Genomic DNA, 13,678 nt, shown 5'->3' on the forward strand with positions numbered 1-13,678 from the left:
CATTAATAAAGATAAAATTGATGTCAAATACTACCGGAAATATCGAGCAGCTGGTTGCAAATTGCTTAACCCTTTTACAGTTTTTTTCCAACTGCTTACACACAAAATCTTTTCATGTCACACGATTTTTGAAACCTCTCATTTAAAGTGCAAAACTACACACCAAATATCCAAAACCATAAGCTATTTCTCAGCCTTTGACTCAGTTGTCAATTGCATAAAACACTTTTTTTCAAAACACTACACACAATTCTCTACCTAAAACACAAAAATCTAACAGGAAGGGACTTGCTTTCCTTTTCCAAACACAACCAATCAAAATGCTACACTTATTCACCACACACACTCCTCACATGTGCAAACATGTGCAAACACTAATAGCTTAACTGATCACTAACCGATCACTGCTTTACTGTAGTATAGGCCTATAAATTACCTGTAAATTACCTGTTTTGAACAATGGATGCCAACAATGGACAGAGAGCAAGAGGAGTAGGAGGGAGAGGAAAAGGAAGAAGAGGATGAGGGCAGAGAAGAGAAGGAAGGAGAGCCATCTCTGATGAGATTAGGGCAACACTTGTTGATCATGTGATCAACCACGGTTTGACCATGAGAGAGGCTGGACTGAGAGTCGAGCCCAACTTGAGTCGATTTACAGTGGCGTCCATAATTCGAACCTTCAGAAATGAGAACAGGTATGCAACTATATAATGACTATAGACATCATGGAGGACGAGGACACTTGTTTACAGATGTACAAGAGACTGCAATTATAAATATGGTTTTGGCCAACAATGCAATTAGGATTCGAGAGATAAGAGAGCATATCTTGAATAATGACACCATATTTAACAACATCAATGCTGTAAGCCTGTCGACCATACAACGCATCCTCCAACGGCACCGAGTGACGATGAAACAACTTTACAAGGTGCCATTTGAGAGAAACTCTGACAGAGTCAAGAATATGCGACACAACACTACTTCCAGTACTTCAGACATACCATATTTACTCATCTTTAACCTTTTGTCTGTTACAGAGAGTATTGGAGCTGGATGCCCATGTAATTCGCCATGAATTTATTTATGTGGATGAGGTTGGCTTCAACCTCACCAAAACCAGGCGCCGCGGAAGAAATGTAATAGAGGACAATTACCAATGTCCCTGGACAGCGTGGGGGTAATATGTGTGCTGCCATCACTCAAAACGGGGTCCTCCATCACAATGCCACACTGGGTACAACACCGGCCATATGCTCACTTTTCTGGATGCAATTTACACAATGCTTGTCCCTGATCCAGATCAGGAGCCTGCTAGAGTTTTATGGGACAATGTTAGTTTTCACTGGGCTGTTCTGGTCCAAAACCGGTTTGCCACCCCATCCACAATTTGTAGTTTTGTACCTACCCCCATATTCACCTTTCCTAAACCCCATAGAGCAATTCTTCTCAGCCCGGCGCTGGAAAGTGTATGATCGCCAACCCTATGCCCGCATGTCGCTTCTCCAGGCAATGGAGGACGCATGTGGGGACATAGAGGTTGCCTCTGTCCAAGGTTGGATACGCCACGCTAGGAGATACTTCCCTCGACGTTTGGCAAGAGAAAGCGTATCTTGTGATGTGGACGAAGTATTGTGGCCAGACCCAGGCTGGAGAAGAGATGAATGGTAGCTTAGCACTGGTGACACCCCCCCCCCCCCTACCAATTACTGGACTGTCCCCCCGGGACCCCACACACACATTTGTGTTCTTTACTGTATTCTAAAGAATATACTTTTGGTTTACATATGTTTATGGTTTTGTTGTCTGCTACTGTATACAACAGTAATGTTTGGCCGAATAAATATTTTCTGTTTCTACATTGCATTGGTGTTTACAGTGTACTTGTTACCCCTCTCGGCAGATTACTTTCACTGTAGAACATTGTATTGAAATGTAGATATAAGCCTATGAAAGACCAAAGAGCTTTAGATTTAGAACAACAGTGTTAACATAGTATATCCAAAAATGTACTATTATGAAAGCAGTGTTTGCCATTTGATGCAAATGCTTCATTCTGACATGTGTTTATGGCATTTTGAATGCAGTGTTACATTTTGAAGTAGATGTGAGGCATTTTGCATTTTGTGTGTGCAGTTTTGGGAATTGTGTGTAGAGTTTTGAAAAAAAGGAGACAGTTTTGAAAACGTGTGTAAGCAGTTGGAAAAAAGGGGAAAAAGAGCGAGCGATTTATGCTAAATAAATTGGGTGTAACACGGTAAAACCCAACAATCTGTTATTCTTAATTCAATGAAGTAGTTCAGTGTGTGTGTGTGTGTTGTGCACGTTGTGCGTGTGTGCTGCATAGCACACTCCCTGTACCTTGTGTGTTTGTGCATAACCTGTATAGTTCAATACACATGAAGTGTGTGTGTGTGTGTGTGTGTGTGTGTGTGTGTGTGTGTGTGTGTGTGTGTGTGTGTGTGTGTGTGTGTGTGTGTGTGTGTGTGTGTGTGTGTGTGTGTGTGTGTGTGTGTATGTGTATGTATGTGTGTGTGTATTTTTATGTATACTGTAGGTCACTACACATACCTGTCAGGGTGTGGACCTGTGGGATTTTTAAGGGGATTTCTATAAAGTCTCCCTTCATGGGGCTGAGAAAAAAAACCTGTTTTAAAGCTACTTTCCTACTATTCTACACATTTTTCCATGGGGCGGAGAGAACATTTTACCGTTTTAAAGATAGTTCCCTGCAATTTTACACATTTTGCCATAGCTTATGCTGTGTTATTATGCTATATGAGTGACTCAAACATAACAAAATCATTGAGAGCCCCATGCCAAGACATTTGGGGAATTTTAGATTCTCTGACTGTCTAGTTTTTTAGTTAGTTCTGAATTATGATCTTATTTAAACATACAGTATATATAGTTCTGTTATCTTTTCAACATACTTTATATATGTTTTTTGTTGTTTTACGTTTACACTGCCAAAAATGATAATCATATCTTTTTAAAATATATTTATTGGAGTGGCAGCAACGATTTAGCACCAGCGGCTTGCCACTGCTAAATGAATATAGGGGAAACACTGCAATATAATCATTACAATATGAATCATACACCCAGTACATTAATATTTGAGACTGTATTAACATACTGTCTACTGTTATTTCACATTACAGATGAACTAGGTTACCAAACAGTCATCTTTTCATCAGCACTTCAGAAGACACTGCACACGCACACATTACATAGCATTACACATTTCACATTACATCATATAGCATGAGCTATGGGCTTGTCACGTTTGGGCCCGCTTCACCTGTGCTTTCCAATAGTCCAGGCTGAGTCATGGTCAGCCATTGTGGTCCCAGCAAAAAGCACGAGTGGGATCAGATGGTGCAGGCAGTTCCGGCTGTGACCTGTGTGCACCGTGGCCAACCCCCTCAGTGCAGGTGAGCGGATACAGAGCTGCAGAGGCAGGGGAGGGCTCACCGCGAAACAATCTGGACACAGACTCCAGAAGGTGTAAAAGCTGATCTGAGTATAGTTTTTAGGAGCTAAGGAAGCACGCAGAGTAACACCACACTGTGTCAGTGGAAGGTACAAGGGGACTCTGCAGGGGTGTAGTACTGTAAGTGCAACATTTTTGTATCGCAAAATAATTGTGCAAAGAGCAAAACAAATTGTTTTAAAAAAATTATTTAATACAAAAAACACAAGGAAGGGGTAACATTAAAGTATTAGAACATGAAGGACTAACAATACAGCATCAAGAGCAAAACATTACTATAAACCTCATTCTGGCAGCATGATTTGATTTGAGTGATTGGAGTGAAGCATCTTACTCTTATGAACTATGAAGCCACAAATAAGATTTTTGAACCACATGTATTTTTTGGGGTTGGGATTGATGGGCTTTTGTGATTCAGTCTTCCCACATCCATAGTGGTGATTTCCATGAATTTACCTCTATAGGCTACTTATCTAGTGCATCTATAACACACAAATGGAATTCTGAACCAATTCTTGCCTTGTTTTGTGAGCGGGCATGCACTGATATCACTCCCTACCTCTCTTCCTAGTCATGAAGGGCTCTCATCAGGGAAGTGTGAGATTGAGCAATGAGAGCACTGGTCTGGCCTCAGTCCTATTTCCAGCTTTAGGTGGAGCCTTGTGGCTGTTGCACAGCATGGAGAGACACTGGGCTCTAAAGATAGGGAGATGATTCACTGTCTAATGACTGGCTCGGCTCATTAAAATATATTAAAATATCCACCAGTTTAGAACACTTAGAATACAGAGGATTCTGTGTTTGGATGACGAGTTTGTTTTACTTACACACTTATTGTGTGTAACTTATTGTGTCTAACTTATTGTGTGTAACTTATTGTGTGTAACTTATTGTGTGTAACAGTGATAACACCAAGTAAAACTGAAATGATAACTTAAAAACACAAAATATAAATATTCATTAACAAACATAGCTTATTAGACACATTTCCACTACCTGAACACATATTACTTAAATAAAAAGCGTACAGCCTTTTCTTAGTGTGGGTGGATGCTTCAACCATTTTTTTGTTTGTTTGTGAGTCGTGTGCGTGTTCATGTATTAATCAACCTTTTCTTTTTCGAGGCACGAAACCAGTCATTTTACTAATCACAACCATGTCCAAATAGCATCTTGCTTATTATTCATTGACCTGTGTTGTTTCGAATCGGCCATAGATAAAGATATTGTGCTTGACCTCGCCCCACCTATCTAGATGAATGGTGTGAGTCCCAAATGTCACCCTCTTCCCTATATAGTGCACTTTATAGGAAATAGAGTGCCATTTGAGATGCAGCCTTATTGTCTGGGGCTACATTTCGGTTAGCTCCGACTATCTATCAGCTCTTCCTCCATGGTGAAATGCCCCAAGATCATTTGAATTAATTTCCCTGGGTTAATCAGAGATCAGTTATGTAAATTCCCAAAATGGGTTTCATTAGTGTGCCTGAAATTCTGTATTTGGCTGTGCTAATCGAGTAAAGATCATAATATCCCGCTATAGGATGGAGGGATGCTGGGTTGACATGGAGGGAGAGGGAGGGTTGCTCTGTCTCTGGATAATATATTTTGGATCTCCATTCAGTCAAAGGTTGAAATGGGAAATGCCCTCTTCTCTGTTGAGCGAGATTTACCACCACAAACCGATGCTGGCATTAAAGCTGCACTCAACGAGCTGTATAGGGCCATAAGCAAACAAGAAATTACAAATGCACATCCAGAGCCAGCGTTCCTAGTGTCTGCTGACTTTTTTTTTTACCAGCATGTCACCTGTGCAACTAAAAGCAAAAAAAAACACTTCATCACCTTTACTCCACACACAGAAACTCATACAAATCTCTCCCTCGCTCTCCATTTGGCAAATCTAACCAAATCAAACTATCCTCCTGCTTACAAGCAAAATCTCAAAGAGGAAGCACCAGTGACACGCTCAATATGGAAGTAGTCCGATGAAGCAGATGCTAAGCTACAGGACTGTTTCACTAGCACAGACTGGAATATGTTCTGGGATTCATCCGATAACATTGAGGAGTTTACCACATCAGTCAGCGGCTTCATTAATAAGTGCATCGACGACGTCATTCACGTCGTGACCGTACGTACATATCACAACTGAACTAAAGGCTAGAGCTGCTGCTTTCAAGGAGCGGGACACTAATTCAGACGCTTATAATAAATCCCATTATGACCTCCAATTAGCCATCAAACTGTCAATACAGGACTAAAACATTGGCCCCCAAAAAATGTGTTGTCTGGTAAAAAATCTGAGTGGCTGGTAGATCTTTTTTTTAATCTACCTTCCACTGTGGCTGGTTGACCAACAAGTTAGTTTCAGGCCCGGAACAGGACCCTGAACAGCTTCTACCCCCAGGCCATAAGATTGCTAAATAGTTAGTACGGGTAGCTATTGGTTAACTATTTAACTATCTGCATTGACCCTTTTTGCAACTCTTTTGACTCATCACATAGCCACTGCTATGTCACTTTAGGGATAAAGTGCCTAGTCGCTTTATCCCTACTTATATGTAAATATCTACATCAATTTCCTCGTTCCCCTGCACATTGACTCGGTACTGGTATATAGCCAAGTTATCCGTTACTCATTGTGTCAGTATTTCACTGTTAGTCTACTTCTGTTGTTTACGAAGCATGTGACAAATACATTTAGATTTGATATTGATTCAGGTCTTTTTAATCAAGTGAACCTGTCCCACATCCATTCTCCTTTTACCATACATCTGTTCTGTTTTAAGGCTATCGGTAACAGTGATTTTAAATGACAAAACTGTACAATCTCATTGGCTTTGTCCATAGCTTTAAAAGTAAGGAAGGTTCTAGGTCAATGGCTTTGTATACCATTGCTCAGAAGAATTCTATAACCCTGCCACTGCATGTCATCATGACCATCAATTAAATGTGCTTTCATTGACTTGGGTGACAATCTCCCCATTCCCACTAACAGGATGAATCTCTCGTACTAAGTGATGTGCCTGAATAAGTGCTCCATTTGGCAACTAAAAAGGGAGGCATTTCAATCTGTAATTCAGGATAAACGCTGCAGAAATTCACACTGTGTGTTTTCCTACTCCGACACCCATTTAAACATCACGCTTTGAAGATGATGATAAATATTGAAAAAACGCCAATGAACATTCCTTGCCCGTGAGTTGTGCTTAAAACGAGCTGTTCAGAGGTATGAGTCATATTCGAAGTGGACAAGATCAATTGAAATTAGAGATCTTGCTCTTGCTCTCTCTCTCTTTGGAGACCCCAGGTTTCTGCATGATAAGTGGTAGAGATAGCCAGCCTGCCGGTGATGCTACCAATCATTCAACAGGGCCTTCCAAATTGGCTCACAGAGACAGGGAGAAATAAGAAAACTTGACAGAACAACCACGCTTTTAACGCAGACGCCATCTGTGGCGTAGGCTCGAGACGGTGACTCTTAAAAATGTTTATTTGGCCAAATGTCTTCTGAGGTAGATTTATTTTTATGAAGGAGAGGGTAACACCACTTTCCTAGTCAAACCTCAACGTGAGCCATGCGCTTTATTGTGTTTGTTCAAATGAAGCGCTAAAATGGCTGCCGTGTGCATTCCCACAGTACTGCAGGTGCAATACACATACTGTACTACTGGATGAAGACTTACCACTAAGTCTCTGGTGTGTGTGACAATACATATTTTGGGCTATTTTTTTTATACTAGCAAACAACCTACACAAATAGTGCTGTTCAATCTGTTAGTTAGAGCGACATGTTAAATCTTGACCTCTATCTAAGAAGTCTGTCATTTGTATTTGGTGCCATCTACTCCATCAAGCAAATGTATTTATAAAGCCCTTCTTACATCAGCTGATGTCACAAAATGCTGTACAGAAACCCAGCCTAAAACCCCAAACAATGCAGGTGTAGAAGCACGGTGGCTAGGAAAAACTCCCTAGAACCAGGCTATAAGGGGTGGCCAGTCCTCTTCTGACTGTGCCAGGTGGAGATTATAACAGAACATGACCACACAGTCATTAACACCTCAGTCTCCACACAGTCATGAACACCTCAGTCATGCCTCACTCACATTCTTGCCCTTCGCTGTGTGACTGAGTCACACAAACACATTGTACTCACTGAGACCGCTGACTGCATTACCCAACCACACTAGCTATGACATTTATTTGTATTTTTTTAACCTCTATTTAACTAGGTAAGTCAGTTGAGAACAAATTCTTATTTTCAATGACGGCCTACGAACAGTGGGTTAACTGCCTTGTTCAGGGGCAGAATGACAGACCTTGTCAGCTCGGGGATTCGATTTTGCAACCTTTCGGTTACTAGTCCAACACTCTAACCACTAGGCTACCTGCCGCCCCACATCTGAATCGGGAAGTCAAATAATTGAAACCAGAGTGTCTCCTCCAGTGAAGCCATTACTCTTCATTTGGTTAGTTTGCCACCGCTGTTGATTGGTTGTTTAATGAGATGGGAGGAACAATATGCCAACAGCAACAAGCATGTAGAGAGCGCGCAAAATGCCACTGGTTTCCCTTTTTTCATTGTATTTTTTTAAGGAGACTGGAATTTCACTCGTATTTTTCAAATTTTATAGGGATAGATAGTTGTGTGGGTGAGGGGTGTAGGTTGAATGAGCCATATAGGTAAGAGCAGTGGGATTAGTTTGCACGCTAACCTGTACTCAATATGTGCTGCAGGCAGCATTACCCACTAGACCAGCCAGAGGCTCTCCTTATTTCCTTTTAGCTTATTGCTGTGCAGCTCTGTGTTTTTAGGTGAATGATGTTTACCTCTGCACCCCAGATGTTTGTTGGCACAATAAGGGTGGAGAAAAGTACAGAGTCAATCACTTGGCAACTCTTCTGGGTGTAGTTTTGGAGTTGAGTGCCTTGCTCAAGGGCACAATGGAAGGAAATTGCACATATGCTGCACATTACGATGGTATCCTCAGAGAATTGATGTCGAGCAGCAAGATGTACTGGAAATAAAAACCTAAATATAGGTCTTCCCATAAAATGGCTGAAATATGCCTTTTAGATCTGGCTGTCTGTAATCCTCTAGAACACTAGAAAACTTGAATTCAAAAGGTCCTTGAGGCTTAGGCTGTATAAAGTGGTGTCATGTTTTGCATAGCACAATCTGAAGTTGAGAACTTTACATTTTCCACTCCAATAGTAACTTTTTTCCCCACTTGATCCGCGCAGTCGTTTTGGATTGGGGAAAGTTGAAAAGCCAAAACACGCACTCATATTCACCTCCATAGCTGCCTGCCTGCGGGGCTGACACAGTTTGGGCTGGTGCGGGAGGGAATCGCGTGAGTCAGCAATGACATAGAAGTCGCTGCTCCCTTGGCCGTATTCATTAGACCAGATTGAAGAGCCGGGTGGTATTTCACAGGGAGCATGAGAAAGGATTGTGTGTGTGTGTGTGTGTGTGTGTGTGTGTGTGTGTGTGTGTGTGTGTGTGTGTGTGTGTGTGTGTGTGTGTGTGTGTGTGTGTGTGTGTGTGTGTGTGTGTGTGTGTGTGTGTGTACAATATGACAGTGTGGGTTTGTGGCTGCACCTGTGTATATGCAAGTCAATATGAATGTGTGAATGTGTGTGTATAAATGAAGGAGACTGTTTCTTTGGAGAGAAAGCGAGAGAGAGAAGGCACACACTCAGTCCTTGCACTGCCAGCCTTCCTGCCTGATTGAAACCATGGCAGATGGGTTGCGAAAAATTGGAAGGCAGACCCGCACCGGTCTTCCCGCATTTTTTTATTTCTCTCTCACCTTTATAAAAAATTATAATTTGCAGACTGGCCTCAGGCCACTGATCAGGGCCAGTGTGGGGTGATGCAATGGCGAGGGCCAGAGCGGCGCAGACTTGGTTAGGTGCCCTTACACCCCTGCCTAACTCCTAAATTGCCCCAGCACACCCCGAAGCACAGGGGATTATGCAACTTGCTCTCTGAAGCCATTGGTTTACATTTTAATCAGATTCAGTTTCTCTCTCTGGCTGCCATGTGTCGTTTACGATACTGCAGCTAGCATGATGTGGTTGTTTAAACCAGTATGAACTAGACCAATAGAAGGTCCCAGCAGAGCGAGAGCTTGTCTCTGTGCTATGATAATGGTTTATGATTATATTTGCATGATAACTGGAACCCCTCTTCAGGTCATACAGAGGCACCTGCAGCTGGATAACTAGGGCTGGGCAGTATACCATATTTGAAGATATACCGGTATTGATGCACGGACCGGTTTGGGATTTTACTTTACCTTCTTTAACGGTATTTGAATGTTTGGTTTGTTAAATGTGATGTGCCACGTGTAAAGTACATTTTTATAGTTTACTTTGCTACTTGAGTCATCTCTCTCCACGCTCTCTCTCTCTCTCTCTCTCTCTCTCTCTCTCCATGCCGCTTCCACACAGACCTAGCCCAGCCCTCTGTCACTCAAGGAGTGCATTTGTTGTTCCTCAACCACAAGACACTTGTGTTCAGTGTGCTTGGTCAATGCAGCACATGCAACAATGTTGATGGCAACGATACTGTATTAACTTTTCTTCTTAATATAAATCCCCTAAAGTTATATACAGTGCCTTGCGAAAGTATTCGGCCCCCTTGAACTTTGCAAACTTTTGCCACATTTCAGGCTTCAAACATAAAGATATAAAACTGTATTTGTTTGTGAAGAATCAACAACAAGTGGGACACAATCATGAAGTGGAACGACATTTATTGGATATTTCAAACTTTTTTAACAAATCAAAAAATGAAAAATTGGGCGTGCAAAATTATTCAGCCCCTTTACTTTCAGTGCAGCAAACTCTCTCCAGAAGTTCAGTGAGGATATCTGAATGATCCAATGTTGACCTAAATGACTATTGATGATAAATACAATCCACCTGTGTTTAATCAAGTCGCCGTATAAATGCACCTGCACTGTGATAGTCTCAGAGGTCCGTTAAAAGCGCAGAGAGCATCATGAAGAACAAGGAACACACCAGGCAGGTCCGAGATACTGTTGTGAAGAAGTTTAAAGCCGGATTTGGATACAAAAATATTTCCCAAGCTTTAAACATCCCAAGGAGCACTGTGCAAGCGATAATATTGAAATGGAAGGAGTATCAGACCACTGCAAATCTACCAAGACCTGGCCGTCCCTCTAAACTTTCAGCTCATACAAGGAGAAGACTGATCAGAGATGCAGCCAAGAGGCCCATGATCACTCTGGATGAACTGCAGAGATCTACAGCTGAGGTGGGAGACTCTGTCCATAGGACAACAATCAGTCGTATATTGCACAAATCTGGCCTTTATGGAAGAGTGGCAAGAAGAAAGCCATTTCTTAAAGATATCCATAAAAAGTGTCGTTTAAAGTTTGCCACAAGCCACCTGGGAGACACACCAAACATGTGGAAGAAGGTGCTCTGGTCAGATGAAACCAAAATTGAACTTTTTGGCAACAATGCAAAACGTTATGTTTGGCGTAAAAGCAACACAGCTCATCACCCTGAACACACCATGCCCACTGTCAAACATGGTGGTGGCAGCATCATGGTTTGGGCCTGCTTTTCTTCAGCAGGGACAGGGAAGATGGTTAAAATTGATGGGATGATGGATGGAGCCAAATACAGGACCATTCTGGAAGACAACCTGATGGAGTCTGCAAAAGACCTGAGACTGGGACGGAGATTTGTCTTCCAACAAGACAATGATCCAAAACATAAAGCAAAATCTACAATGGAATGGTTCAAAAATAAACATATCCAGGTGTTAGAATGGCCAAGTCAAAGTCCAGACCTGAATCCAATCGAGAATCTGTGGAAAGAACTGAAAACTGCTGTTCCCAAATGCTCTCCATCCAACCTCACGGAGCTCGAGCTGTTTTGCAAGGAGGAATGGGAAAAAATGTCAGTCTCTCGATGTGCAAAACTGATAGACATACCCCAAGCGACTTACAGCTGTAATCGCAGCAAAAGGTGGCGCTACAAAGTATTAACTTAAGGGGGCTTAAGGGGGCTGAATAATGTAAGTTTGTTTCTTACATCTGCAAACAGCTAGTTTGTCTTTTCTTAGCAAGTTTTTAGCCACTAATGCTAATCCTAATCGCTTGCTAGCCAATAAATGTACTGAGTCAGAGCAAACGTAAATTGGCTATACAGCATGATAATACCAGTGATGGTGTAGACCTAAATTGGCATGTTGTTTATGCAACAGTGTCTTCTAAATCAAAGAGGAATACGCAAAGCAAGCTTATGTTAGCTACATAAAGTAGCTAGGAGAAAACATTTAATGTAGCCAAAGATTATAGGGGCCTCTAGGAAACACTTCTCAACACTTTGGTTCCTACCATGTGACAATAACACTTCCCTGGTATTTTAATTCGTGGTCAAGTCAAACAACACTGTATTCAAAGTGCCCACTATTATATTCTAACTATAGAACTAGAATAGTCATTCTATTTCCATGATTCCAACAGTTGTTTGATATCGCAATTGCAACATTTGATTAAAAATAAGGCCTAGATTGTTTGCCCATATCGTGCAGCCCTATGTGGCAGTATGGAAATTATCTCAAATGAGTGCAGGAAATGCAGAAACTGATGAAAATGCAGATTTTTTTGGGGGGGTTGATGTTAAATTGAACAGTATAAAGCAATAAGAATGGCGAAAGACCCATTGAATTCACTTAGAATGTATGTGTTGCCAACCTAGGGTCACGCACTACTCATAAAGCAAATTCAGAACTTTTATTGTTCAAAAACATAAAATACCTTCATTTTTTATTTTTTATACTGTGATATAATATTTTGCACATATCGCCCAGCCCTATGAATAACGCCCATAACTTCTTAATTAACACATTAATGCCATTATGGGGTGACACTGGGCTGTCCCTTTTAAACTTTTTTATTAATTTACACGTGGTCTATATTGTAGGAGAATCACCTAGTCACTTCGTCAAGAGGTTCAGATCTCTTGATATAAGAGCTAAGGTGTTGTGTTGTTTTTATGTGATACCTACTGGTCTTGTTATAATCCCCTATTTGACGTGCCCTCTTGTCTTGTCTCTTCTGTGTGTCTGCAGTGGTGTCTAGTGGCAGCGACAGTGAGTCGGACCACAGTGAGGGAAGCGTGAAGAGCAAGGTGTCCAGCCAGGGTCTCCCTGAGGGCAAGCAGCGTACTGACTCAGGTACATCCCTCTGTATACCTTCTCTCTGACCCTGGCATGCATAAGACACCACAAATATACACAATGGAGTAATACAACCTTTGATTTATAAATTGTATGGGGATAAGACAGTTTTACTTCGAGTGTAAGCCATTGATGAGCTTTATTCTTGAACAATCAATATCAATCACAATGAACAGCAAAACTATTGAACAGTAGGAAATCTTTCAGACTGTGCCTTTTAACCTATTGGCCCTGTGTGTTTGTCCACAGTGTTCAGTGGGGGGTGGATTGGGACCCCCACAGGGCTGGGTTGGGGACCACAGGGCAGCCTGCTGTCAGAGAGCCGCTCCAGCCTAACCAGCAAGCCCCCCCACAGCACCGCTCCCCCTGAGGACTACGACACAGACCACAGCTTCCCCTCCCCCAGTGAGTACACCCAGAACTCAACATTATCTATGTGGCTCCAATGGCTCAGTCGGTTAGACAGAGCATGGTCAGGGTTGTGGAATATGTACTGCATTGGCCATATAGGTGTGACTTTCAATGTGGCCTTGGATAAAAGTCCCATATTATACCCAGAGTGTGTTCTAATCCATCAAACCCCTCCCTTCCCCCTGTTCTTGTTGACTACTTTCAACGGACCTGACAGGACGAGCTAGATTTAAGCAATATGGGAATGCTGTGTGGACCCACATCACCTTTTATTAGACAAGGTGTTGTTTACACTGCTTTCACATCTCATAGGCCTAATCAATAAGGGCAGAGGTGAGAGAGTGAATCAGCCCCTGTGTGTTGCCTAACCCTACACACTAGGCCAGTATCTAACAAGTCTAGCCTGTTGCAATGCATTGCAAATTAAGAGCTCTGACCGCTTTGGCTGCCATGTCAAGCCGGCCTAGATTGACTCTGTGTAGAGGACTCTTGAGGGGATGTGAGCTCAGAGCAACAGGTGTTGGTGCCCAAGAAGGGCACTT

The 13,678-nt window shown here is 42.1% G+C and overlaps 1 protein-coding gene across 1 annotated transcript in view; it reads left to right on the forward strand.

The window, feature by feature from the left end:
* doc2b (double C2-like domains, beta) overlaps nucleotides 1–13,363 on the forward strand; it is a 60,990-nt gene extending 47,627 nt beyond the window's left edge. Inside the window, exons 7-8 of the mRNA XM_036934557.1 lie at nucleotides 12,618–12,722; nucleotides 12,975–13,363. Of these exons, the coding sequence (XP_036790452.1) occupies nucleotides 12,618–12,722; nucleotides 12,975–13,363 (494 nt within the window). The remainder of the gene's footprint in view (nucleotides 1–12,617; nucleotides 12,723–12,974) is intronic.
* The last annotated feature ends 315 nt before the right edge of the window (nucleotides 13,364–13,678 follow it).

The sequence above is a fragment of the Oncorhynchus mykiss genome, chromosome 10 (assembly GCF_013265735.2).
Source record: "Oncorhynchus mykiss isolate Arlee chromosome 10, USDA_OmykA_1.1, whole genome shotgun sequence".
NCBI classification, from domain to species: Eukaryota; Metazoa; Chordata; class Actinopteri; order Salmoniformes; family Salmonidae; genus Oncorhynchus; species Oncorhynchus mykiss.